Below are 26,624 nucleotides of genomic sequence, written 5' to 3'. Positions count from 1 at the left end.
GCTGTGGGATGAACAGTGTGAAAAAGCTGTTTCATGGATTCTATTTGCAGGTTTACGTCCTGTTTGAGTCTCACTTTGCTCATATTTGAAGCTCATCATCAGAAAGTAACAAAGCATACAAACTCTGAGAGAAATTAAATTTGACTCAGTGACATGATGGAAAATTTGTAAACAGAAGAGGAAGTGAAGACTATACAACAAAGGCCGGTCAGACAAACATTTAGTACATGCAGCTAGCAGCTGTGGTTTCCTGAGTGAAACGCTGATATCTGATGATTGTTGGCTGATATCTATACAAACCATCATGTTACAGAAACTGAAAACATCTCTACTTGATTTCCTCTTCACAACATGACAAACAAATATCAAATAAAACCAAAACACAAAAAGAAGATGAGTGAAACTCTTCCTGTCGCCTAAACAACACATGAAACTGTGGACAGACCTGAACAGATTGGATTTTAGAGTCAGTCAGTGAGAGCTCACACTCTGTTAGTGTGTCTATCTGTGACAGATGAGTGAAGCACTTCAGTGTTTACACTCAGTGTTTGTCCTGGACCATGGTTCACTTCATCAACTCACCTGCAGTGCAGACGCAGCAGCACACACACACCTGGCAACAGGAGGTCAGAGGTCACTGAAGGTCAGAGGTCACTAAAGGTCAAAGGTCATTTAAAGACACTGTTAATTTAATGTTACAGTCACATAGTCTTTGGCTGTTGCCAAATTCAGAGGCCGTATTTGTAGGCCGAATACGTCACAGTGAGGCGATGAAGGTTGTTCATATTTGAAGGCTCCTCCAAATGTGGCCCACAAATGCGTCCTCTGTCTCCCCAGATTTGAAGGATGGGTCTCGCGAATCCTTCATGGACAGCCATAAATGCAGCAGCAAGGAGCATTAAGATCAATGAATATCGTGGAGGGGAAATCAACAGAGGACAGGAAATCTCTACCTTATCCCACTGGGATTCAGCATTCTGAACAAGCTGAAGATGAGAGAGCAGAGCCTGGCTGATACCAAAATAAAGACTATCACAGTAATCAAGCCTGGATTAAATAAATGCATGAATAAACTTTCTAAAGTCAGCAGATTACAAAATGTTCTTATTTTTTGCCCTGAGCTGGAAGAAGTTGGCTTTTACAACGGAATTGATTTGTTTCACAAATGAAAAACTGCCATGAAAGAAATCACTTGCTAATTTTTTAATCAGGAAGTTCTGGAGTTTTCCAAACGGCTAAGGTCACCCTAAAGATAATGACGGGGCTCAAATCGTAAAATCTACGTTCTTTGATCATTTACATGCAAAATATTTAATGTCAACCATGATTTTAAATCATTGGGTTAATCTAGCAAAGCTGCACCAGCTGTTTGTGGTCAAACAGCCGCTAAAAAGAGCTTAGTAATAGTAATAACATGATAATAATAATAGTAATAACATCTTGGAGATTGAGAGACCAGTGACGGACATCTAGAGCAACTGTAAAATTGGCATGCAGTTTTTGCACTAAAGGAAAATCACTACCATCTCATGCGCCTACCACATTGGCGCCAGCTGTGGCCTCAAGGCTGGAGCTGGACAACAAGACCTTTCTCCATGATAACAGACTGTTTAGAATCTTCGTTCCCATCCTTTGCACCCCAAACACCTCTGCATGCTTATCTCCAAGGCCGAGGTCAGGGGCAGATCTGGGGCCCAGCGCATGCTACAGGACTGTAGCATCCACAAAGGTGGACTGGGGCCTCACGCTGGGAGCAGGTGACGGCTGGACACTAGCTGTTGCTACCTGAGGAACTGATATGGTTGCAGGGACAAGCGGAGCCCTAGCTGCTCTAGGCAACTGGGACTGACTGGACCACAGCGACCACCATTCAGGGAACTGGAAAGGGTGCAGGGAAGGCAGGGTACAAGCCTCTCTGTGAGCAGGAATAGGCAGAGAGACAGGCTCTAGGATGGTCACGGGAGGGCAGAAACAACCAGAAAGAAAGAAAGCAGGGAAACTATAACTGATACGGGAAAATTTGACTGAACCACACGGCGTTGTTGAGGTGGAACTGCTGAGTGAAACAAAGCGGACCTTGAGGAGACAGGCATTTGAGGAGGGAGGTTGTGGGTCGTCTTCTTCCTTCTACTCATCATCATCATTCTTAGTTAGGACGTTCATACTAACCTGAATTGACTCACACTATGTACCAATCACATTCTTCCAGTGCAGCGATCTGTTGAAGCTGCAGGATCAGTGCCACGGCTGTCTGACACTATCACTGTCCCATTTTTCAAACAGTGACTCGACCACAGAGACCACAGTAAAGGTTTAGTGGAAACCAGTGACAACGTTAACTGTAAAACAGGAAACTAGCGACAGAGCTGCAGACCTGCTGTGGATCCTGGGTTCCTGTCCCACTTTCAAAACTTTTGATATATTTGAGGTAAAAATATTTTTTCCATGACCACATGTTACGACCTCAAAGTAGTGATGCTGTTTAAAACAAATAAAAACAGAATCCAATGATTTTCAAGTCTCATATTCTCTCAAAGACAGAAAACCAAACACATAGCAGAAGTGTAATTTTGTAATGCTCCTGTACAGCCTCGCCTTTTAACATCATTCTGGAAATGTCTGTGAACTGAGGACAGCAGCTTTTTGGACTTTTTGGGAGTGGGATGTTGCTCCATCCGTGTCTGATGGAGGGTTTTAGCCGCCCAGCAGTCCTGGCTCTTCTTTGTCCTGCTTCTGGTTTCATGATTGTCGCGGGGTCCTCTCCTAAACTTCTCCCGAACAAATACAGGCGTAGTTGGAAAGCATTCAGTGTGGATAATTTATTTATTTTGCCGGCCTCCCAGGTGCACAAAAAGTTATTTACAAAGAAAATAGAAATGACTTAAGTCAGCACAAACAAACATCTATATACCAAAACACAGTCTGCATGTTACCCTCTCTGTAACAGCTCACTGGAAAAAAGACAACAGGTGGGCCCTGACCGCCTTCTCTTATACCCCATAGCCCCTCCCACTAGGCGTAATAGTCATCTCTTTATTATTTCTTTTATCAAACCGTCTTTCCCCCTCAGCTTATTTCCTGCTGTAGTCCTACAATACATATATGTATATACAGACATTTATGGCCACTTCCAGGCAGCCTACAGTGTTTCACAATAACACCAAACAAACCAAAAGAATAATGCAGTTCACGTGACCCTTCAAGCGCGCGCGAACCCACTATTTAAACCCCGGAACACCATACCATCGGCTTGCATAACCCCCGTATAATCGGCGATCATAGCGAGTCTCCGCGACCGGCTTTATTGAAGGTAAGTGGGAAAATATGTTGGCCACCCTCTGCGCTGCTCAAAATATACCTCTCACCCCTTTTTGTTTATCTGCCCGGTCGCTGAAAAGCCGCGCAGCCACGGTAATTGTAAAACTAATGGTGGTGGTGCGTGTATGCGCCCAGATCAGCTGTCGGCGGCTCGGGACGGTGTAACTCCGTCACAATGATGCTCCAGATGTTTTCATTGATGAAAGATCAGGACTGCAGGCAGGCCAGTTCAGCACCTGACTCTCCTACTATGAAGCTGCGCTCCTGGAATAGGTGGTGTGGTGAACTGTGTTCATTGACAGTCATTTCTGAAAGTGTTCCTCCTCCAGCTGTTGGTCTTTGGTACCACTTGGTTTTCTCTTCTTTTAACCTGTATTTGGTATTGTGTTGTTAATAAAATATAAGATTTACAAATCTTTGTATTCTTTGTTTATTTACACATTTTTTAAATTTAAAATTTTTAGAAAATGGGTTTACATTTAAATTTGTCCAGAACAAGAAGCTTTCAGATTAATTTAGAGACAGAGGTCAAATACACATGGCAGCATGAAGAGGAGAAAAAAAGTCTCATCTTCTTCAACTCTCAATTTCTCTTGCTTTTATCGCTCATTTATGTCACCTGCTAGAATGTGTACCTGTAGTGTTTATGCTCAGGCTGGAGTAAATCACTTCTGGTTGGATGACTGACATCTTATTGGCTGACTCTCTAATGGTGACCTCGGCATATGTGACATCATTTGTAGAGGCTGGCTGGTGTCTCCCTGCAGAAATGATGTGATGTGAATGAACGTTGGTGATCACTTCACTGCTGTAGGATGTTTAGAAGACCGTCATAGACAGTCTGATGTTACAGGTACAGGATTCAGGAGCAAAGACTGGTTGATTATGGATTAAGCAGAGCCATGATGGCAGCATCAGAGTGATGAGACCACAGAACACTGTTCCCGTATCATACCACCTTAACAAGTGACAGCCAATCGGGAAAAACAACCCAAACTGGTGTTTGTGTCTGTGGGGTTTTAGTCTGAATCTAATTTCTAGGGAGCGATCCTAAAATTGAAACCCTGATGGAAGCTGTCTGGACGTGACTTTGAATGAGAGATAAGCCAAGTTTATATCAGTAATACTTTTCATTTTTATGGACCCACTTCCAGAACTTTTAAAACTTTTCAATTGGGCCATGGGAACGCATCAGTCTAAAGATGTTGGGACCCAGTGCTCTACAAAATAAATGCAGACAGGAAAGTCCCTCAGATTTTCTCAAGTGAAATTTCAAAATATTTTAATTTGCTGCTTGAACCAAAAGAGCCCAGGTGGGTCAGACAGATATCATACCTGTGTGTTTCTTCCAAAGAAGCTGAACTAGAACCAAAACCAGAACCACAAGGACTAGAGAACCTAAAGTAACTATGACTGGGATGATGAAGGAGGGATTAGGAAGAGGAGGAGGAGAACAGGAGATATGGATGTTTGCTGATGTTTTTGTTGTTGGTGGTGTTGGTTTAGTAGAATCTGCAGGAAAGATATGAAGCTGGGTCATTCAGTTTGTTATCAGCTCAACAGGTTTAAGCTTTAAGAGGAAACAGTGTTCTGACCTCTGACCCTCAGAAAGCTCTGAGGAGATGATCCAAACTCATCAGTAGAACACCAGTAGAGACCTTCATCAGACTGCTGCACGTTGATGGTGATTATGTGCTCTGATGTAGGTCCAACAGGACGTCCATTAAAGTAGAAATAAGCTGCGACTGTGCCACCAATTTTGTTTTTACAGCGTAGAGTGACATCACTTCCTGTCCTCACAGGAAGTGCAGGGATCTCCAGGATCACTTCTTTATCTGAGGAAAAGACCCACAGAGTGATGTAGAGGTGGTATAACAGTCTGCTGTTAGTCTGATGACATGAATGACTTCATTACCTGATACAGTGATGTTGACTTCTTCACTCTTCTCTCCAGCTTCACCTTCACACCAGTAAACTCCACTGACTGGGCTGAACTCATCAAAAACACAGGATGGACCATTTATCCTCCCAAAGCCCCGCCCACCTGCTCCACATGACTCAGTCCCACTTCCTGTGTCCCTCTTCACCGTCCATCCATCAGAGCCCAGCTGACCGTCACATGTCAGAGACACTGAGGCTGCTGTGAAGAACTGCTGAAGGTTTGGACTGACGCTCAGAGAGACTGGAGGACAGACGGACAGTTTCTATCAGTGTTTACACTCAGTGTTTGTCCTGGACCATGGTGCACTTCATCTACTCACCTGCACAAACAGTCAGTGCAGACAGCAGCAGCACACACACACCTGCAACAGGAGGTCAGAGGTCACTGAAGGTCAGAGGGCAGGAACCTGTTTCAATCTGGTCTTGTTCCAAAAACATCACATTAAAGGGGGGAGACCTTTAATTCGCTTTGAAGGTTCTGTTTAGGTTTTAAAAGTACATTTAGACTTATAAACATCACACAAAGCGCCAGCTCAGTTTTAACACATGCTGACGAAACTATGTTGGTACACTTGGTCTGAATGAGGTGGGCGTCATATCTGTTTTGACAATCCAACACCCTGCACCTAAACATTTCCCAAACTAAGCAGATTTTGGGGAATTGTTGATTATTGGAAGCAGAAGAGAAACTGCTCCCCACTCAGGCTTCATGAAGACTCAGCAGTTTGGGGTGGATGGGCAATGGGGAATAAAAGGAGTAAGGGGTACAGCAGGCAAGAAAAGCATTCTCAGGATTAAACAGTCAGAACTTATAAACCAAAGCCATGGGATAAGGGTTAGTTGTTTATTCAGCATTAGCTGCTGAATAAAAACCTGGAGAAGCTGCTTCATTGATCTTTATTCACAGGTTTGAGTCCCAGTTTGCTTCTGTTTGAAGCTCATCATGAGAAAACAAAATACACAAAAGTAAGGTAAATGACAAAAAACAGTCTCCAGTCCTTTCATTAGAGTCCACATGAAGGAAAGTTTGCTCTCTATAGTGGAAGTGAAGACTACATAACAGACCAGAGGAGCATGTGGTACCTGCAGCTAGCAGCTGTGGTTTCCTGAATGAAAATTGATCTTCGATAAAAAAAAGAGGTTGCCTGACTTCTCTACAAGTCAACATGTTAAAGACAACAAACTGGATATGAAGGTCCAACTCTCTGAGTCCAGAACACACGATGGATCTGAACTTTAAAACAACAAAAACACTAAAGAAGAAGAGTGAACTCTTCTTCTCGCATAAACGTAACTTCAGACTTTGGACAGACCTGAAGAGATTTCATTTTAGAGTCAGTCAGTGAGAGCATCCAGCACACACTCTGTTACTGTGTTATAAGATAAATGAACGCTATGAGTGAGTGAAGGATTTCAGCGTTTGACTCACCGAGGAGCAGAGACACAGATGAAGTCTTCATGTTGTCGGGACGACGACTGGCAGCAGAGTGACACCTTCAGCTTCACCACTTCCCTGTCAAGATCATCACGCTGCTGCTTCTGGACAGCGAGGACGAGGAAGAGCTGGTGATGCGCAGTTAGCTGATTTGGATCAAAGCTAGCTCCTTATTTGGTACAGAGGAGGGAAGTAGAGGGCGGAGGTGGCTGTGAGCTGGGGTTTAAGAAGCTGCTGTACATCCAATCATCCAATCAACACTTAGGAACTCTTTCAAACCAGCAATCAGCAGCATCCACCTGCCTCAACAGTCAACACACACATATCCATACTCACATCTCAGAGAAAGCAGAGAAAGATGCACACCATCCCGTGGGAGGAGCCAAACATCTAAAAATATATGACACGTGATCATGTATCATGAAATTTACCCCCACCCCAAAATCAAACATTTCTCCCCTAAAAGAAATGGACTTGGGGTTCAGAGTGTGTTTGGGGAGTGTGGGTTCATTTTTGCTTGTCTCCACACTGGGTGAGTGCTGAATATTTGTATATGTGTGTATGAGGGTGGTGTATGTTTGTGTCTGTGTGTGCATGTTTGTCTATGTCTATGTGTCAAGTCAGGTCTCACATACTGGCTCACTCCCGGCGGCTGCTTGGCAGGGCCTGGCATCCGTGACTCCGTCAGGCTACTTTGGGGGGTGGAGGGCCCTCAAACCTCGGGCCTCGGTCTGCTCTGGTGCAGCTGGCTGCCGGCCCTCTCTGACTTCTGCACTGTGGCTGCTGGGTGACATCCCATATAGGCATCTCCTCAGCTCTTTCAAAGAGGGTGGAGCATCCGCCCATCCGGTGGTCCTTGGGGGGGCAGAATCTATGGCTCCCCACACCCACTATCAGATCTTTACACGGAAAAACCTTTTGAATATAAGTGCACACAGGTGTGCGTCAAGATGAACCGAATCAACCTTTTGGGACTGCAGGGAGGGCACTGGATGCCTCGAGAGCGAAATGCCGTGACCTGTTATTGGAGATACAACATCAGGAAATCTGGCTACCTGTGATTTTACCATATTAATGGCTACTTTTAAAGCGTTCCTTGAGCTTGTTGAGACCCACATTACAAATGATGTTACATCCTCAGATCAGAGCCCCAAATAAAGCTTATTGTTATTCATGTTTTTATTATTGGCTCCAATGGAGAGGTTGTTGTTCAGTTCCACCTGGAAACACAGATCCCGTTTGAGTTGCCTCAGGAAGCTCATCTAGTGCAAAACTGCCAAATCAAACATGCTGAGCTACCGGCTCCACCTGTTTATTATTTATTAATAATAAATTATAGAATGTGTTACTGTTTATCTGCAAGACCTTCATTAGGAACCTGGAATTTTAAATCATTATGCTATTATTATCATTTCAAAATGCCAATCACTGGCTGTCACTACAGGTCTGTGCTGGACTTTCAGTAACAGCCACTTCCATGCAACAACTGCCTGAAGCATAGTACACTAAAAACTCATTCTTTACAAATCCCTTTGCAGCCCTGGCAAAAGCCTGCTTTTAGTAAATGGTAGAAGGACTGGTTCTTATGTAGCACTTATATAGCGCTACTCTGACGCCACAGCCAGGGTTCAGTTTATCAGCAAGAGATTTTTATTTAAACAAAGGAATAAACTGAAGGCTTATTTTTGGCCAAGACAAACATCAAAGTTGAAGGCAGCTGGACATTTGGATGCAGAATGTACACTTTTTAAGCAATGGCAAGAAAAACAGATGAGCAGGGCCTTCATACTGAAAAACAGGACAAGCTCTAAATCTTAGCAGGGAGCTGACGGGACTGGCAGAGAGAAAATCCTCTTCTTCCCATCCTCCTTTAAATTTGATCTGGGAAACTCCATCAATAACTCAGCCCTGATGCACAAGAGAACGAGAATGAGTAGATGGTTAAAAGAGAATCCAGGAGATGGAAAGACAAGAAGAATAGAGGAGCAAAGAAATTATCACAAGGACCCACAGTGGACAAAGGGTCATAATCATATTTTGTGAAGCAATAACTTGTTGGATAACAGCTGAATGTGTACCTGCAGTGTCCTCGGACTGGAGAAAACAACATGTGAGTGTGTATCTGTAATTTTATTGGCTGACTGTCTGAAGTTCATATCCTGATAGGTGACTTGACTCAGACTTGATGACAGCGTCCTTTCTGCAGGAATGAGAAAGACGAGGATTTAAACACGAGACAAATAATAAAAGATTCTAAACCGAAGACGTCTGCCAGCATGGAGCACAAACTGGGAGTCATCAGGACGCTACAACACAGAGCGAACACCATCCCCACAGACACAGCGGCCAGGAGGAACATCACATCAAGAAGGCCCTGAGTAAATGTGGTTATCCCAGCTAGTGATGTGTCGGTCGCGAAGGAAACTCTCAGAGCCGACTCTTTGACTCTTTGGTGTGTGGTAGTAACAGGTAAATGAACATATTTTTTCAATTATTTGACTATATATGAGTGTTTGTGTATAATACACAAACAATACACACATGCTTTCATGCTTTCAATTGTGTAATTTAAGTGATCTGCTCTGCTTTGAAGTTCAGTTAAAGCTAGAAATGTGTTTTGGAGTTTGGCACGTGCTTTGTGTCGTGGTCCTCGTGCCTCGCTGGCTCACTCTGTGTTTGGCAACATGTTTTGTTTGTTTTGTTTCCTTTGCGCTCTCTCTCCTCTGCTGGGGCGGTGCTCATTACTGGCCCCGCCCCTGGCCCACGCACCTGTGCTCACCGTCACACCTGCAGCCGATCCCAGCTGATTTGGAGCACTATTTATGACGGCGGACCTGAACCTGTATCTGTGAGTTTGGAGACTATCCCTAACCTGGACGTCTTTCTCTGTGTGTATATAGATCTGCCCTGGACCCGAGAGAGTGTGTGTGTGTTTGGAACCCACTGAAAGCATGTATGGGGATTAATCCCTGCTTCCCCCCGGACCCTGGAGCCCCGGACCATTTTTAATTAAAGCAACAAAACAACCCGAAGAGCCGCTTGGGAGCCGGAAGAGCCGGTTCTCTAAAAAGAGCTGGAAATCCCATCACTAATTCCAGCTGGACTTTTGTCAAAACCTGTAGTGATACTGTTGTGACAGGAGTATCGGAGCAGTTGAAGATGCATTTTTTCTAAACACTGGGTCTCTGTGGAATTTAAACCCCAAAACATGCTGCGCCAAAAATTGTTCCACCCCAAGGATCGGGGTCTTATACTTTATCAATAAAAGTGTCTCTATATTTTTCATGTAAGATAAGTTCTCTGCTAACAATGTGAATGGGGACAGTTTATAATTGAATTATAGTTTATAATTACATAATTATTAAGGAAAATTTATTTTTCCATGTAAAATGTTTAATCTAATGAGCTCTGGGGGGTTTGACACACTTTATACCTTTTTTTTTGTTCCAAAACAGCAACGCTGCAAACAGAATAAGATCTAGAAGACCCAGAGAACCCAGAGCAGCTACAGGTGAGATGATGGAGGAGGACGATGTAGAAGGAGGGGAATTGAGATTGGTAGTTGTTGGTGGTGGTGGTTTGGTGCACTTGGTGAAATGGTGGTGGTGTCATAGACATCTGCAGGAGAGATGATAAAACTGGGTCATTGAATTTATTATAAGCTCAGCAGGTTTGCTTTAAACAGGAAGTGATGTCAGTGTTCTGACCTCTGACCCTCAGAAAGCTCTGAGGAGATGATCCAAACTCATCAGTAGAACACCAGTAGAGACCTTCATCAGACTGCTGCACGTTAATGGTGATTATGTGCTCTGATTTAGGTCCAACAGGACGTCCATTAAAGTAGAAATAAGCTGCAGCTGTGCCACCAATTTTCTTTTTACAGCGTAGCGTGACATCACTTCCTGTCCTCACAGGAAGTGCAGGGATCTCCAGGATCACATGTTTATCTGAAGAAAAGACCCACAGACTGATGTAGAGGTGGTATAACAGTCTGCTGTTAGTCTGATGAAATGAACGACTTCATTACCTGATACAGTGATGTTGACTTCTTCACTCTTCTCTCCAGCTTCACCTTCACACCAGTAAACTCCACTGATTGGCTCGCTTTGCTTATCAAGCAAACAGGATGAACCATTTAACCTCCCGAAGCCCCGCCCACCTGCTCCACATGACTCAGTCCCACTTCCTGTGTCCTCTTCACCGTCCATCCATCAGAGCCCAGCTGACCTTCACATGTCAGAGACACTGGGGCTGCTGTGAAGAACTGCTGAAGGTTTGGACTGACGCTCAGAGAGACTGGAGGACAGACGGACAGTTTCTATCAGTGTTTACACTCAGTGTTTGTCCTGGACCATGGTGCACTTCATCTACTCACCTGCACAAACAGTCAGTGCAGACAGCAGCAGCACACGCACACCTGCAACAGGAGGTCAGAGGTCACTGAAGGTCAGAGATCATTTAAAGAAAGGACTGAGGCTGCACAGTTTTTTTTTTCTCTCAGGAAACTTTTTAATCTCCTGAAGTATCTGCCACAACCCAAGGAGCTTGGAAAGAAAAGCGTGTGGACTTCTTAAGTTGCTTGAAGACGTTTCACCTCTCATCTGAGAAGTTTCTTCAGTTCTAGGATCAAACGGTGAAGAGACCCACATTTAAGCTCTGTGGGAGTTTCCCCCTGAGAGGGACAATGGACCCCCTGATGATCCTCTACCTAATCACTGAGCCAAGGTGTGGTAATGGGTGTGGGTCACAATCAGCCAGGGTTTTACTGCTACTACTTTGTACTTTCTTACTTTGAGTACATTTCATAGTCTGTACTTTTTTTTTTTACTTTAACTTGAGTTAATAAGTTGAATCAGTACTTCATCTTTTACTGGAGTATTTTTGAACACTAGTATTTGTACTTCTACTTAATTATGGAAGGTCTGTATTTTTGCCAGATCTGTGAGCCACGCAGATTAAACTACACAAACACCACCGTGCACTGTAACAGGAACAGGAAGTTATAAAATACCACCGAGACAGCAACGCAGGTTAGCCTGTCTTTTCCTGTTTTCTATACATTTTTTGATCAGATGGCAATCAACGGTAAACATCACAGTGCACAGCATTGTAAACAATGGAGAAGGAACTGTGCATGGATGAGCTTTCATTCATGTGCAGAGACGAAAGTGTGGGACTAACAAGCCACCCTTCAAAAGCACAGTTTTCATTTTCAGATTTGCGGCCTGTTTCAGTCCCACACTGCTGCTGTTTAAAGGTCATCATGTCAACGGGAATGGGAACTTTAACAGTCAAAACCGTCTGTGGTTGTTTGAATACACTCAGTCCTCTTAATGGAAAATTGGCTGTGAATAGAGGAAGTGAAGACTAGATAAAAGAGGGGACGCAGTCAGAGGACCCTGTGCTTCATGCAGTCAGAGGCTGTGGTTTCCTGACTGAAGAGATGTTTGATGAAAAGAGGTCAAGTCTCTTTTGTTCTTTTGGTCTTCATGTTACTGACACTTAGCTGGGCAGAAGGTTTAATCGCTGACTTAGTCCAGACTATATGGTGACTTTCCTGCAGGACTCCAGGTTAAACTGCTGAGAGTCTGAACCTCTGAGAGGTTTGCAGTGATGATGAGATCGATTTAAACCGAAAAACTTTCATCATGCATGTTTGAAACCATTTTCTATCACTCTTCATACATTTCAGTTAAAAGTGTGAGCTCCATTATTCAACATTAACATCAACTTCTTGGTTCCTGCCCTACTTCACAGCCACCAATCAAATGAAACCAGAAAGACATAAGAAGGAGAATGAACTGTTTCCTCTCGCCTTGACGAAACTTTTCAGAATTTTTACATGAACTTTAAAGTCAGTAGCTGCAAGCTTGTAACTGCTGAAAGGTTGTTTTCCCTGCCATATTGTTTGTTGGAGCTGTGATAAATAAATCGATGATTTTAGTGTTTGACTCACCGAGGAGCAGAGAGACCGGTGCAGTCTTCATGTTGTCTGGATGACGACTGAACGTCAGTCTGAGCAGCAGAGAGACGCCTTCAGCTTCAGCACTTCCCCGTTAACAGTCTTCAGTACGTCACGCTGCTGCATCACAAAGAGGCAGAGCAGCTTCCTCCAGCAAACATCAGTGAATGAGATGTTCCGTTGGGTAATTCAGGTCCGAATCTATAATCCTTTTAAAAAACAAATTCCCTTTTCCTACAAATGTTAATTGAACTCACATGTAGTTATAAGGAAAAACAGACTGTATGTGTCCAAGTCCAAACACTAAATGTATATCATCACTTTAGCTCCATCTTTGTAGAAGTAGTCGGTTTAAATCTGGTTTTACTATCTTAGAAAACATTATGAGTTGCAGCACTTTATAATAACTAAGAAGCTGTAAAATTAAAGGTGTTGAGGTGGCAGGCAGGATGTAGGACCCAAACGCAGGACTCAGAGACAGAATGATTAACTAAAAGTGGCAGCTTTATTGCTGGAGAACATTCAAATAGAAATAGAAGAAAACAAAACTAGAAACTCAAAACTTAAGCCCAAACTAGAACCCGGGAAACTAGAAAATCAAACCAGGAAAGAGCAAACCAGAACATTAACCAGAAGCACATAAGAACAAAACACAGGTAACAGTTGTTAGATTTCTATTGTTGATTGTCATTTATGCTTAGAAATAATTTACTTATTATGCTTTAGAGTTTTGGTATTAGTTTGGTAGATGGTAGAGGTTTTTTGATCCTTAGATACGTCTGCAAACTTTGTGTGTATTAGATCAGCACTTTGGCAGGGCATGAGAGGTCATACCGTGTCTTATTGGTTTTATGGTAGGATTAAACGTAGTTGCGTCTGTTCTAGTCTAAGTGCTCTTTGTTTAGATGAACTGCAGGACTCCCTCACCGTGTTTATCTAGGATGAACCATCTAGGGTTGAGGGGTGAGGCTACCCTCTTCCTGACCCAAGGATGTTTTGACCCCTTTTGATCAAGCAGTCCACACACAGCCACACGCACACATCACACACACCACACGCACAACACACCACACACAACACACGCACACACACACACACACACAGGCAAGGGTTACTCTTGTGTGTATGTAGACATCATATGTTAATGAACTTATGCATATTCATGTAACCTCAATAAAAGAACAGTGGTACGGGAGAACAGACGAGAGCAACTGGGGTCAAGCGAAGGAACGGTGCCCCTGTGCACGAGAAACACGAAGAAGCTTGCCTACTTGTGTCTTGCTTTGCAGTGTAATTATATTGTCTTCAACGTTCCAGCGGATAGATTCAAGCTACAAACCTATCAACAGTGAGGGTACAACACAACAACTAACAGAGAAACACAGGGCTTAAATACACAAGCAGAACTACGAGAAGATGGGGAATAGGTGGTAACACATCTGGGACAAATCAGGCCTAATGACAGAAGGGAAGCAAAACCAAGCACACTGCACACAGGACAGGGACTATCAAAATAAAACAGGAAACACATGAGGCATAGACTTGATACTGAACAGAGGGAACACAGAGCACAGGGACAGGATTGACAAACTGCAACATGAGACACGACTGAACAAGAAAATCAGCATGAAGACAGAACTAAACCTTGAGTAAACATGAGGGCTGCAGGAAGAAAACCCAAGTAGATTAGATTAGATTAGATTAGATGAAACTTTATTAATCCCTCGGGTGGGTTCCTCCAGGAAATTCAGTTTCCAGTAGCAAAGCACCGAAAGAAGTTGCATGTTACAGATACATTAAGGGGAATAAGAGTAAGGATATAAGCATAAATACACCACATATACACATATATAGATACAGAATATACAATATGGATAAATAGGATTGCTCATTTGAGTGAGTATATTTCACCGTTGCTTTCGTATACATGAAGCGGACATACCTGAGTGGCTGTGATCTAATCCTGTTTACATAAAGTAAGCCTGCTCCCGAGCAGGTTTACGCTTACGGATCTGTTGCTATGACAGCAAGTCCCGGATGAGCTTCGGAGAACCGAACGATCCAGGATCACGTGAAATCGTCAACAATCTAATCCAGCTAATTTACGTAGCGAGGTACAAAGAACGGACCCCTGGTCTGACTGTTAGCTGAACGTGTGTGCGCAGGTGTGCGTCTCACTCTTTGTGACCAAGCTGGGAGGAGTCTGCAGGTGTACCTGGACTTAAGCCACACCCCCTACCCACCTGGCCTGTTGCCGGGTAACACTCTGCTGTTGTCTGGTGTCCAGAGGAGACTGTCCAGGTGAGACACACATAGGCTACGTTCACACTGCAGGTCTTAATGCTCAATTCCGATTTTTTGATCAAATCCGATTTTTTTGTCTGCTCGTTCACACTACAAATAAAATGCGACAGCAAACGCGCTCTAGTGTGAACGCTCAAAGCAGCCCGCATGCGCAAAAGAAGCTGTCACACACAACGAGCTCTGTTTAGACCCAGAGCAACAGTATTGTTTGACTGATGGCCCTTAATATGCAGACTTCGGACTTCGTTTCCCAATTTTTGCTTTAAGTTATTTTGTTATTTACATAATAATGTAAATAACCTAATAATGATCCTTATTGCCGTTTAAGAGAGGAGCGGTGCTTCAAATGATAGCTGCAGATTTCTGTCAGAATCTGCAGATTACAGTACAAATAAAATGTTCACATTGTCTTCCCAACAGTTTCACTGACATCTACACTGGATGGCCAGGAAGCGTTCGCGATGTCTTCTCGGGCGCTTCTCTGGCGCTGATAATTGGCTTCAGTCTTGTGTCGGTGACGTAAAAGGCGGATTTAATGCGACTTGACCGTTCAAACAGCAGTCGCTTTCTAAAACATCGGATATGTATCGGATTCAGTACCACATACGAAAGTGACCCAGATCGGATTTGAAAATATCGGATTTGCGCCGTTCACACTGTCATAGCATGATCGGATATGGGTCGCATAGGGTCAAAAAAATCAGATTTGATGCGCTTTCGCCTGCAGTGTGAACGTAGCCATAGACAGGCTTATAAAAGTTTGGACTCTTTATTTGGACTCATTTCCAACAATGTCACCACCAATAAAGTTATGGATTATCTTGCATTAATAGGCTGCTGGTTTTCTTTACTCGTTTCAGGTGTTACCAGCAAAATAGTTGTTTAATCATCTGGAAATGTAGCCAGATTTATTTATTTAGACAGAGATCTTGACCCCCCAATGTTCAATACAAAGTCACGCCGATGGTTACGTACCTGTGCGGTTTACCTGTGTGTGTGTTTCAGGACAGGAAGTGTGTACTGCACGTACTTACCTGTCAGCTCCATAACTGTGGTCTCCCTGGGAGACACCAGGTAAGTTTACAGGTAAAGTCTGGTTCACGTGTTTGTCGTGCTGTTGTTTATTTGTTTGTTTGGTTTCTATCAGCTCGGCCCAGCCTCCTCCTCCTGCTCCCATCATGCACCTGGGTGAGTGGGCTCTGAGCAGCAAGCAGAGGTGCGCTGTGGGACAGGTCAAAGGTCACGTGGTGTGTTTCCTGTTCCTGCAACTGCAGTGGAGCTGCTCGCTGTGTGGCAGCGTGTACACACAGGGACTGCATAAAATACACACAGTGTGTACAGGATGTGTTTAGTTGCAGTTTCTCAGGTGCAGTGAAAGTACTCAGAGTGCTTCATGTGTTGTTAGCGTGTTGGTGGCGTGTTAGTGTTGGTGCAGTAAGTCAAGTGTCGTTTTGGAGGAAACTGCTCACGATTTCAGGTGTGTGTGTTTACCTGTTGCTCTCTCTCTCTCAGGGCTGCAGCAGCTCTCAGTGTCACTCGACCTCGTCAGTGTTTCAGTCCAAAGCAAAGTAAGAGCAGCTTCCTGTTGAGCTCACCTGCTGATACGTGTTAATCACCTGGATGAGTCAGGTGACAGTCACATGATCAAACCATGTCGCTCTGCTCTTCGATCAGGCTGGTGATCGATGACGGGACAGGTGAGGCTCACGTCTGCTTCTCAGCTGCTCTGGTTCCTGCTCTGCTGGGATTGGCTGATGCTCAGTGGGAGGGGCTTCAGAGAGCACTCAGGGTCAGAGGTCACATCAGAGTCTTCCCTCGTGGGCAGAGCCAGGTCAGTAGCACCTGTCAGGTGTGTATGTTAACCTGTCACAGGTGAGTCACGTGCTCATCGTCGTCTTTAAACTTTATTTTATCTTTAAAAATTTAAGATCGGGTCATGTTTTTATTCCTGAGGCTTTAACTGTGAAAGGGCACATCCTGTTTACATCCTGGTAACAGCTCCGTCTGCTCACACTTTACTGCTGAAACTGGTTTGGGGGCGTGGCGTCAAACTGAGGGTTTTCTTCATATTTACAGTCGGTGTGAAAACGTCAGAAGGTTTGAGTGAAAAGAGAGAAAAAGATGTTTGTGAGGATTCACGTTGTGGATATCTGAGGTTATCAGAGTGTCAGGAAGGGAAACCTGAAGAAAGTCAAAGAGCCGCCCAGCACAGAACAAGCCTGTCAGAGCAAAGACTTCAAAGACTCTACAGGCTGCACAGGGACGCACTGTGAGCTCACAGAGCTCCACGTCTGCAGACACCTTCAGCCACACTGCTGAGGACGAAGACCTGCAGACTGAAACGTCCTGTGGTCAGAGGAGGTGAAACGAGAAGAAGATGCAGCTACAACCCAAAGAACAGCGTCCACACAGTGAAGCACGGTGGGGACGCTGTGGGGGGGCCACCACAGAGAGAAACAGGCGTCCTGCAGGACGTTTCCACAGGGCCGAGCCGTGAGTCTGCAGAGACATAACCTCTGTGTCTGTCTCAGGTGTGTGACGGGGACGCTGACGACTTCCTCCTCCACTTCCTGTTGTGTCTGTGCAGCAGCGATGTCATGATTCGGCTGCTCAGCCTCACCTGCAGGAAACACACCAACCAGAGACCAGAAGATAACCCACCCTACCACCCTGACTGCAACCTTCAGAGTCGTGTGTGTGTGTTTCAGAGGTGAGGAGGTTCACTGAGGAGACAGAAGTTCCTGACCAGACTGGCTCCTCCCCTTCAGCTCACCTGTCTGCACCTCCACCCTGACTGAGCTCCACCTGCTTCGTTCTGACTTCATCTGTTCTACGTGTTCGTACAAATAAAACTTATTGTTCCTCCTGTCACATGGTATCTCACATTCACTGACCCTAACGCTGGTGATCAGGGGTCAGAGGTCACACGAAGCTCTCTGGGTTTAACCTCACACGAAAGGGGCGTCGCTGTCATCATCACAAAGGGGCCTATAACAGGTCATGTGACCCTTCTACAGGAAGTGATCCCTGTGAGTGGCGCCCACATCAGAGACGTTCTCAGATGGTGATTCATCAAACCTGCACCAGTAAAATCTGACAGTAGAAGGATGATGAGTGAAACTGGTTAATCTGGTGTTTGTGGCACAGAAGGTTTGACCTCCACTGTGTGACACGGGTCAGACTCCAGCTGGGCCTGCCGCTCTCAGCCTCACTCTGAGGAAGCCTACAGTCTGTCACAGTGGAAACTACACCGGGGGACCCCATCCTTGGGGTGGACCCATTTTTGTTTTAGCGTGTTTTGGGGTTTAAAAGCCACAGAGACGCAGTGCTTAGGAAAAATGCATTTCAGCTGTGCTGATGCTCCTGACACGTATAAGACTGGGGGAAACCTGCATTCAGCTGGACCTGAAAAACACTATGTCCAGATAAACACAATCAACTTTTGGAGAAAAATAAAAGATTCTTCATCAGACTAACAACTAAAAACATGACACTTACCTTAACAGTGTGGGCTACATCAAATATATTCAAGACCGACAACAACACTTCTCACTGCTGCTAATTTTAACAAAACTAAACAAAAAGTAGAAAAAGGCAATTCACCAAGTCTTGAAAAGTAAAACTGAAAAATAGAAACACAGAATAAAGTAAAACCATCCATCCAGATCTTTTACCACCAACAACATAAAATCTATCTTATTAAATGGCCAAATTCTCCAATAAATTAGCAATAATAAAGTAAGAAAAAATAAGACATTCAATTTATGGACGCTCAAATTAACAGAGCGACATTAAACGCACCTCATTGCCTGCCGTAGCGTTCTTCGCAGCTGCACTTCACCTCAAAGGTCGGTTAATACATCGGATTGAACTTAACCAAAGTCCAATTAAAGGAAAATAAATGTTTCTAACAAATACAATGAAGAAGATTAAAATAATTCACTGTCAGTTACTGTCGCTGTGAGTTTGACGAGGTCAGCTGCTTCATTTGGTTCTGCCTAAAGTTCTCTCAGTGATCCAGTGTTTATATGATAAGATACGTGTTTAATGCAGAGAGTTGGAATACAAGTTGGTAAGAAGCTTTTAACAAAGGTTTGATTTAAGCTTTAAGTTCAAAGGTGAAAGAAATTTCACCTTTGATGAAGGAAGATCAAGGCTAACAAGGACATAGGTCAAAGGTCAAAATAAGGTAAGGTGAGAAAATATGATAGATATATATAATCAATCAATAAGGTGAAAATATCAGATAAAAGGGTTTATTTGGTTATAAGGAATAAAGAGGTCAAAGGTCAAAACAAGAGTACTGTTAAGTTAAAATTAAAGGGTCAAAGGTCAGATTAAACAGGTTACACAGAAAGGATCGGCAAAACTTAAACAAGGATAAAGAAATAATACATTAAACAAGGAAATAAATTAAAAGTCTGAGTTAATGAGAAATTAAACGTTTAAATCAGGTTAAGAGTTAAATTTTAAGCTTTTCTTAGTTAAACTAAATAAAATAATCAGAATAAACGATTGGAGGAAAAAAGCAAAGATGTTGTGATCAAATAGTTTGTACGGCAGAAAGAAAAACATGTTTCAGTAGATTGTATGTTGGAAACCACAGTAGACACAGTAGACTCAAATCATTGTTACTGAGGAATTCTGCCTTAAACAGTAAAGTGTTCTTTAACAGTGTGTGTGTGTGTGTCTGCAGCTGTTCTTTGTGTTGTTGCTGCATCGTTGCCTCAGGGGGAAAGTTGTGTGTGTGTTATGCAGACTAGCAGAGACTGCAGCTGTCAGCAGCCACACACACTTTCTATTCTTCAAATCAAATCACAGTGAAACATGTTCACTGACAGCTCAGCTTCAGCATCGTCTTCATGCTGTGACTGCAGCCGTTCAACTCTGTTTGTCTTTAACCCAAATCATCACAACATGCAAATATAATCATCAAAATGATGTGACTGGAAGGATGCAGCAGTCTGTGCTCCACCTTTCTCCTCCACACCTGCAGGTGGAGAACATGGATGCATGAATCTCTACAGAGTTCTTTGAATATTATCCGTCTCATCAGTTTTCAGTGAACAAAACTCCTCACAGAGCCAAAATAAGCAGTTTGTATCCAACATAACTCAGCTGGACTCTGATGCTCCGTATAACAGCCACACATGAGTCTGGATTCACTCAAAGCATTGAACAAACTTTATTGGAAATGAAGCTTTTGGACATTTGTTCTCTGATATTTGCTCTTCAGCTCGAGTCTCCATCAGTGGGAACATTTCCTGATTCAACTTTTCTTCTGTTCAAATCAAACTCCATGAGAATCAAAGTGTGAATCAGAGTCCTGATGATCAGATTCTATAGAAACATGGAGACTGTAGAGGATTTACACTCAATATGTTCATTTGTTCCCTTCAATCAGAATCAGAATAGAAATCAAGCAATTCTTCCAATGAAAGGGATCGATTAATGTTATTGACAGGACAGATGATCAGAGGTGCAGAGTTTTCACCTCCATCATTGTTACAGGGATTGAAGTATGGGTGGAGTTTGTGAGTGAAGGAGCAGCCAGTAAAGGAGTAGATCAGAGCTGCAGCACCTACATCATAAAAGGAGACCAGACCCTCCTCATAATCCACAAACACCCCCACCTTCTCAGGACCAGGATGAAGACAGAGGGGGACTGAAGGACCAGCAGCACTGTACTCATTTCCATTTCTCAGCCCTACAGTCCAGAAACCATCCTGTGGACTCGCTGTGATTTTTCCCTTCTGTTGATCGACTCTGTGGCCACTCCTAAAGTCCATTTAGTTTTTCCTTTAACCTGAACCTCAAAGTAAAATCTGCCTGAAGAGAAACTCTGCTCTCCTAAAACACAAACACAGTGAGAAAATCTCTCTGGGTTGTCTGAAAGTTTCTTCCTCACATCACCACAGTACACTTGTTTTCCATCATCAGACAGGATGAGCCAGGGATTTGCTGTATCAGGATCCAGAGTCACATCCACCTCATGCTGCTGCACCCTCTGCAGCTCAGCCTCAAACAGCTTCTTCTTCATGGGTTTCCAGACTGTCTCCTCCAGCTGAGCCACAGCTCTCCCCACAGTCCCCTCATATGATGGTGGATGAACTCTGACCTCTGTCCAGTCCTTGTGGGTGGAGCTTTCAGGGAGGAGAAGCTTTGGAGGAGGTGGAGGTGGTCTTCACAGCGTGAGAGCTGCTCCACCTCAGAGCTTCTCTCCATCAGCTCAGAGATTTCCTGTTCCAGATCTTTGATGAGACCTTCAGCCTGTTTCTCTGTAGCTTCCTGTTTGTCTTCATCTCCTTCATGAGCTCCTTCAGGCGTCTCTCAACAGACTCCATCAGAGCCGTGAGGACCTGAACACCTTCTGCTTTCTGTCTGTCTGCAGCATCTTTACTCATCTTCACCAACTCTGTGATCTCCTGAATCTTCAGTCGTCTCTTCTGGATCATCTGCTGAATCTCAGCCTCTGTCTTCTCCAGCTCTGCCTTCTTTCCTTCATATTCTTCTCTCAGAGGAACAAACTCGTGGTTCTTGTGGTCTAAAACAGAGCAGAGCATGCAGACACATGTCTGGTCGGTCTTACGAACAGCTCCAGGAGTTTATCGTTTATCGTGCTTCGTGCACATCCTGCCTTCCAGGTTCTCCACAGCATCAACCAGCTGATGTCTTTTCAGACGTTTCAGTGTCAGATGAGGCTCCAGGTGAGTCTGACAGTAGGAGGTCTGACACACCAGGCAGGACTTCAGGGCCTTCAGTCTGGTTCCAGTGCAGACGTCACAGGGAACTTCTCCTGGTTTTGGCAGCTTGTTGCTCTGAGCTGCTGCTGCTGGCTTTCTGCTGAGCTTCACGTCTGAACTGAGCAACCATCTCAGAGATGAAGGTGTTGATCTTCAGCTGAGGTCGAGTGTAGAAAGTCTCTTTACACATGGGACACTGACAGCTCTGACTCATGTCCCAGTGCTGACTGATGCAGGTTTTGCAGAAGTTGTGTCCACATGGTGTAGAGACTGGATCAGTGAACACATCCGACAGATGGAGCACAGAAACTGATCTCAGATCGCAGATTGCTGGCAGCAGACATGTCTGCACTCTGAGGGAGAAAGAAGAGAAACATTTGATTCAAAATTCACTTTAAATTTCATTTTAAAAAGAGAGAAACAAGCGTCAGTAGTCTGAGGAGCTTGGAGAGAAAAGCGTCTGGACTTCTTTAAGTTTCTTTTCATCACAGAAGCTTCTTCACCTCATCCTCAACACGGACCAAGGAATGAATACTGCACTTTTGGAAGAACTCCCTCCCCTGCAGCATCTTATCGTCAAAGGGACGGAGGTGGAGAGGGCAAACAGCCACAGATTCCTGGGACTGCAGGTTACATCAGACCTGAGCTGGACTCTCAACACTACAGCAACTGTGAAAAAAGCCCAGCAAAGGCTTTATTTCATTCGGCTGCTCAGGAAAGCTGGCATGAACCACCACCCTCTCACCCAGGCCTGCAGAGGACTGATAGACAGCATCCTCACCGCAGGCATCACTGTCTGGTATGGAAACACTACACAGACAGAGAGGAAGGCTCTGCAGAGTCAGAAAGTCTGCAGAGAGGATTATGGGAACAACACTTGCATCCATGGACCTGCACATACAAAGCTGCACATACAATCTCAGACACAACAGAGCGGACAGCAGCATCACACACAGAACACGATTCTTCAACAGCTTCTTCCCCACAACTGTCAGACTGACGGCAAACAAAAACACACTGAACACTTAAAATAACACAGCACTACTTAACCTCACTTTGAATGTATCATCGGTTCACTGACCATCGGGCAATACACTCACAACAGACTTGTGAAACAGATCTGTGGAACAAATGTGCAACACTGTGAGTGCGATAAGAGGTAGAGAACTACACACTCTCTGTACATTTTCTTCTTTTTCTTTGTATATAGAAAATAGTACGACTACCCTACTCCGGACTTCATTTCTATCCTTCTGCTTTTTCTGTCTTTATATTGTTAAAGTGTGATTTGACTTGGAAAGCTCTGCACAAGTATTCCACTGTGCATGGACTGTTGGTCCTGTGTGCAAATGTCAAAATAAAAATCTTGAACCTTCAGTTGTCAGAGTAACTGGTGGAGACCCAGCAACACACTCAGACACAAACTGGTTCATCTGAAACACAAACTGAACAACGTCGTGTCTGCTGTACAGTGCAGCGTCCAGATGAACAGGATCAACAGGATGAACATCTTTTTAACAGTCGTTACAAAGATGTGAAGTTGTTTGGTTGACACAGACAAACAGTATCCCACATTCTTGATTTTTAGCTCACAAACACGTCTTATAAGGACTTATTGATCCTGAAATGTTGGAGGTTTTAGCTCTTTAAACAGTAAAGTTACAGGAGGATACAGATAATTATCAGGAAATGTCCTCGGTTTGTTAAAATGATCCCGTCCGATAACACACGAGAACAATAAATGTATCATTTTCTGTTGTAACCCACAAACTGAACGGTCACACTCATCTTTCATGTTGTCACTAAAACATCACTCCTTCCACGTCTAGTTGGTCGTGATGGAGGCGGAGTGCGTTGGGTCCGCTTTCCCTGCCCAGCCGATGTTCCTGACGCAGGGAAACAGATCCTGTTGGGGATCCCTACCTTGGCACAACACCTGCCATGGTCTTTGCACACTCACCACAGTAAATGCATCATGTTGTCAGCTTTACAGTATCATAGTCAGAGAAACTGGTCAGGCCGCTCTCTTCCAAATGTCTACACTTCACCCTTTTACTGTCAGTGGGCTCAGAGTCCATCTAATGTGGCTCATTATCTGATGCCGTCTGCAGACCAGTGTTAGACACTGAGAGGTTGATGGCTCTGTGTCAGAGCACCGGCCTTAACGAAAAAGTTATCAATCGTTCTTTTCATCTTTTCTCATTACCCACAGCTACATCCACTCCTATCACGCTGCTCACCTCTGCTGCGACGATTCAAACAGCCGGAAAGTAAATAATTTGGAGACGGTGCGTTTGTGTCACAGTGAACAGTGAAAACAGAGACTTTCTAAAACAATGATGCATGTTAGTCATGTGATGCAGGCATGTGACCAATTAAACAAAGATAGTGGAGAGCATTATACAGCAGCAGTTTTGATAGTCCTATTAAAGATGAATATCAGTCTGCACATGCTCCACAGAGCTTTTCTTCAAATTCTTTAATTCTCTCTCGCTTTTGCAACTTTGTACTTTTGTGTTACTCGCAGCAACAACTCCACCTCATTGTTAGTCCATTTTAAAACTCGGTGCTTTTCCTCCACCTCTGCTGCGACGTTTCAAACAGCCGGAAAGTGAATCAGCGGCAGACAGAAATGAGACCGGTCGAATCGTCTTGCGTTTCACGCATGCGCAGGACTGGAACGTAAGCGTTTTCAGCCGTCTTAATGTGGACGCACAACTCTGTGAAAACGACTGAAAACACCAGTGTGGACGCGGAGCGCTGTTTTCAAATCTATCCGGGCGAGTGTGGACGTAGCCTAAGTGGCACCATGGAGAAATGAGGTGGCGCTCTAGACCCTGATGAAGTGAACAGAGTGAAGATTTGTGTAGAAGCAGGAAGTGTGATCAGCTGCACTCACCACTGTTGCTGAGAGGAACCTGATGGACTCCAGTGAATCTTCTTTTAGAGACAAACAGGACTCGACTGCAGCTCTGCTGCTGCTCTCTCACACTTTCACTTCTGCAAAATGACGTTGAGCTTCTTGTTTTTCAGGTGTTGCTCCGCCTCTTCTTGCCTCTCCCTTTACAGGAATCAGCCGGTCTGTACTCAGTGACTGTGTGCAGCGGGTGGGAGGAGTGAGGAGTGGTGTGTGGGTTCACACAGTAATGACGGCCTCAGGTGATCAGGAGAAACTCACCTGGATTTCCTTTTTCCACAGGAGACTGAGCGCTTCAGGTGGACCCTGAAGGAGGTCTCAGACACAGGTGGTAAAAGTACACACAGTCTGTACTGAAGTAGAAGTACTACTGTTAAAAATACTCCAAGTACTAATTCAACTTCTTTACTCAAGTAAAAGTAAAAAGTACTGGCTGTGAAATGAGAGTAAAAAGAGCTGATTGAAGAACATTTCTAACACGTGTTTATACAAAGCTAACTGAACCATGTGCTGCATCAACGTGATAATAAAATAATATTCCATCCATCCATCCATCCATCCATGTTCATCCGCTTTATCCGAGGCCGGGTCATGGGGGCAGCAGCCTAAGCAAAGAGGCCCAGACCTCCCTCTCCCCAGCCACCTCCTCCAGCTTATCCGGGGGAATACCAAGGTGTTCCCAGGCCAGCCGAGAGATATAATCTCTCCAGCGTGTCCTGGGTCTGCCCCGGGGCCTCCTCCCGGTGGGACATGCCTGGAACACCTCACCCAGGAGGCGCCCAGGGGGCATCCTTGTCAGATGCCCGAACAACCTCAACTGGCTCCTTTCGATGTGGAGCAGCAGCTGCTCTACTCTGAGCCCCTCCCGGATGGCCGAACTTCTCACCCTATCTCTAAGGGAGAGGTCAGCCACCCTCCGGAGGAAGCTCATTTCTGTCGCTTGTATCCGCGATCTCGTTCTTTCGGTCACTACCCACAGCTCGTGGCCATAGGTGAGGGTAGGGACGTAGATTGACCGGTAAATTGAGAGCTTCGCTTTTACACTCAGCTCCCTCTTCACCACGACAGACCGGTGCAGCGTCCGCATTACTGCAGCTGCAGCCCCAATCCGTCTGTCGATCTCCGGCTCCCTTCTCCCATCACTCGCGAACAAGACCCCGAGATACTTGAACTCCTCCACTTGGGGCAGGGACTCATCCCCGACCCGGAGTGGGCACTCCACCCTTTTCCGGCTGAGAACCATGGCCTCAGATTTGGAGGTGCTGATCCTCATTCCCGCTGCTTCACACTCGGCTGCGAACCGTTCCAGTGCGAGCTGGAGGCCCTCACCCGATGAAGCCAACAGAACCACATCATCCGCAAAAATCAGAGATGGGATTCTGAGGCCACCAAAGCGAAAGCCCTCCGCCACTTGGCTGCGCCTAGAAATCCTGTCCATAAAAATTATGAACAGAACCGGAGACAAAGGGCAGCCCTGGCGGAGCCCATCACCCACCGGGAACGAGTCCGACTTATTGCCGGCAATGCAAACCAAGCTCTTGCAACGGTTGTATAGGGATCGAATGGCCCGTAGCAATGGGCCAGACACCCCATACTCCCGCAACACCTCCCACAGGACACCCCGAGGGACACGGTCGAATGCCTTCTCCAAGTCCACAAAACACATGTAGACTGGTTGGGCAAACTCCCATGCACCCTCAAGTATCCTCGAGAGGATAAAGAGCTGGTCCAGTGTTCCGCGACCAGGACGAAAACCGCATTGTTCCTCCTGTATCCGAGGTTCGACTAGCGGACGAACTCTCCTGTCCAGCACCCTGGCATAGACTTTCCCAGGGAGGCTGAGGAGTGTGATCCCCCTGTAGTTGGAACACACCCTCCGGTCCCCCTTCTTAAAGATGGGGACCACCACCCCGGTCTGCCAGTCCACAGGTACTGCCCCTGATCTCCACGCAACATTGCAGAGGCGTGTCAACCAGCACAGCCCTACAACATCCAGAGCCTTCA

General features: G+C 44.9%; 2 protein-coding genes and 2 pseudogenes across 2 annotated transcripts; 1 reads left to right on the top strand and 3 right to left on the bottom strand.

The window, feature by feature from the left end:
- Nucleotides 1-3,667: 3,667 nt before the first annotated feature.
- Nucleotides 3,668-6,719, bottom strand: LOC113017927 (uncharacterized). Its single transcript, XM_026161025.1, has 7 exons — nt 6,689-6,719; nt 5,580-5,621; nt 5,234-5,500; nt 4,914-5,153; nt 4,643-4,830; nt 3,954-4,068; nt 3,668-3,688 (listed from the first exon to the last, which is right to left on the bottom strand). The coding sequence occupies exons 1-7, from the start codon at nt 6,717-6,719 to the stop codon at nt 3,684-3,686; spliced, it is 888 nt and encodes a 295-aa protein (XP_026016810.1). The 3' UTR covers nt 3,668-3,683.
- A 3,480-nt stretch (nt 6,720-10,199) lies between these two features.
- On the bottom strand, nt 10,200-11,103 carry LOC113017941 (uncharacterized; annotated as a pseudogene).
- Nucleotides 11,104-15,871: 4,768 nt separating this feature from the next.
- LOC113017940 (CST complex subunit CTC1-like) lies at nt 15,872-17,674 on the top strand. The gene is made up of 5 exons (XM_026161034.1): nt 15,872-16,034; nt 16,108-16,270; nt 16,473-16,528; nt 16,635-16,791; nt 17,492-17,674. Exons 1-5 carry the CDS (start codon nt 15,901-15,903, stop codon nt 17,672-17,674), a joined length of 693 nt encoding a protein of 230 aa, XP_026016819.1. The 5' UTR covers nt 15,872-15,900.
- Nucleotides 17,675-20,121: 2,447 nt separating this feature from the next.
- Nucleotides 20,122-24,730, bottom strand: LOC113017992 (E3 ubiquitin-protein ligase TRIM21-like; annotated as a pseudogene).
- Between the last annotated feature and the right edge of the window lie 1,894 nt (nt 24,731-26,624).

This window comes from Astatotilapia calliptera, unplaced genomic scaffold (assembly GCF_900246225.1).
Source record: "Astatotilapia calliptera unplaced genomic scaffold, fAstCal1.2 U_scaffold_3, whole genome shotgun sequence".
NCBI classification, from domain to species: Eukaryota; Metazoa; Chordata; class Actinopteri; order Cichliformes; family Cichlidae; genus Astatotilapia; species Astatotilapia calliptera.
The sequence above is the reverse complement of the archived record's forward strand: the minus strand, read 5'-3'. Positions and strand labels throughout refer to the sequence as shown.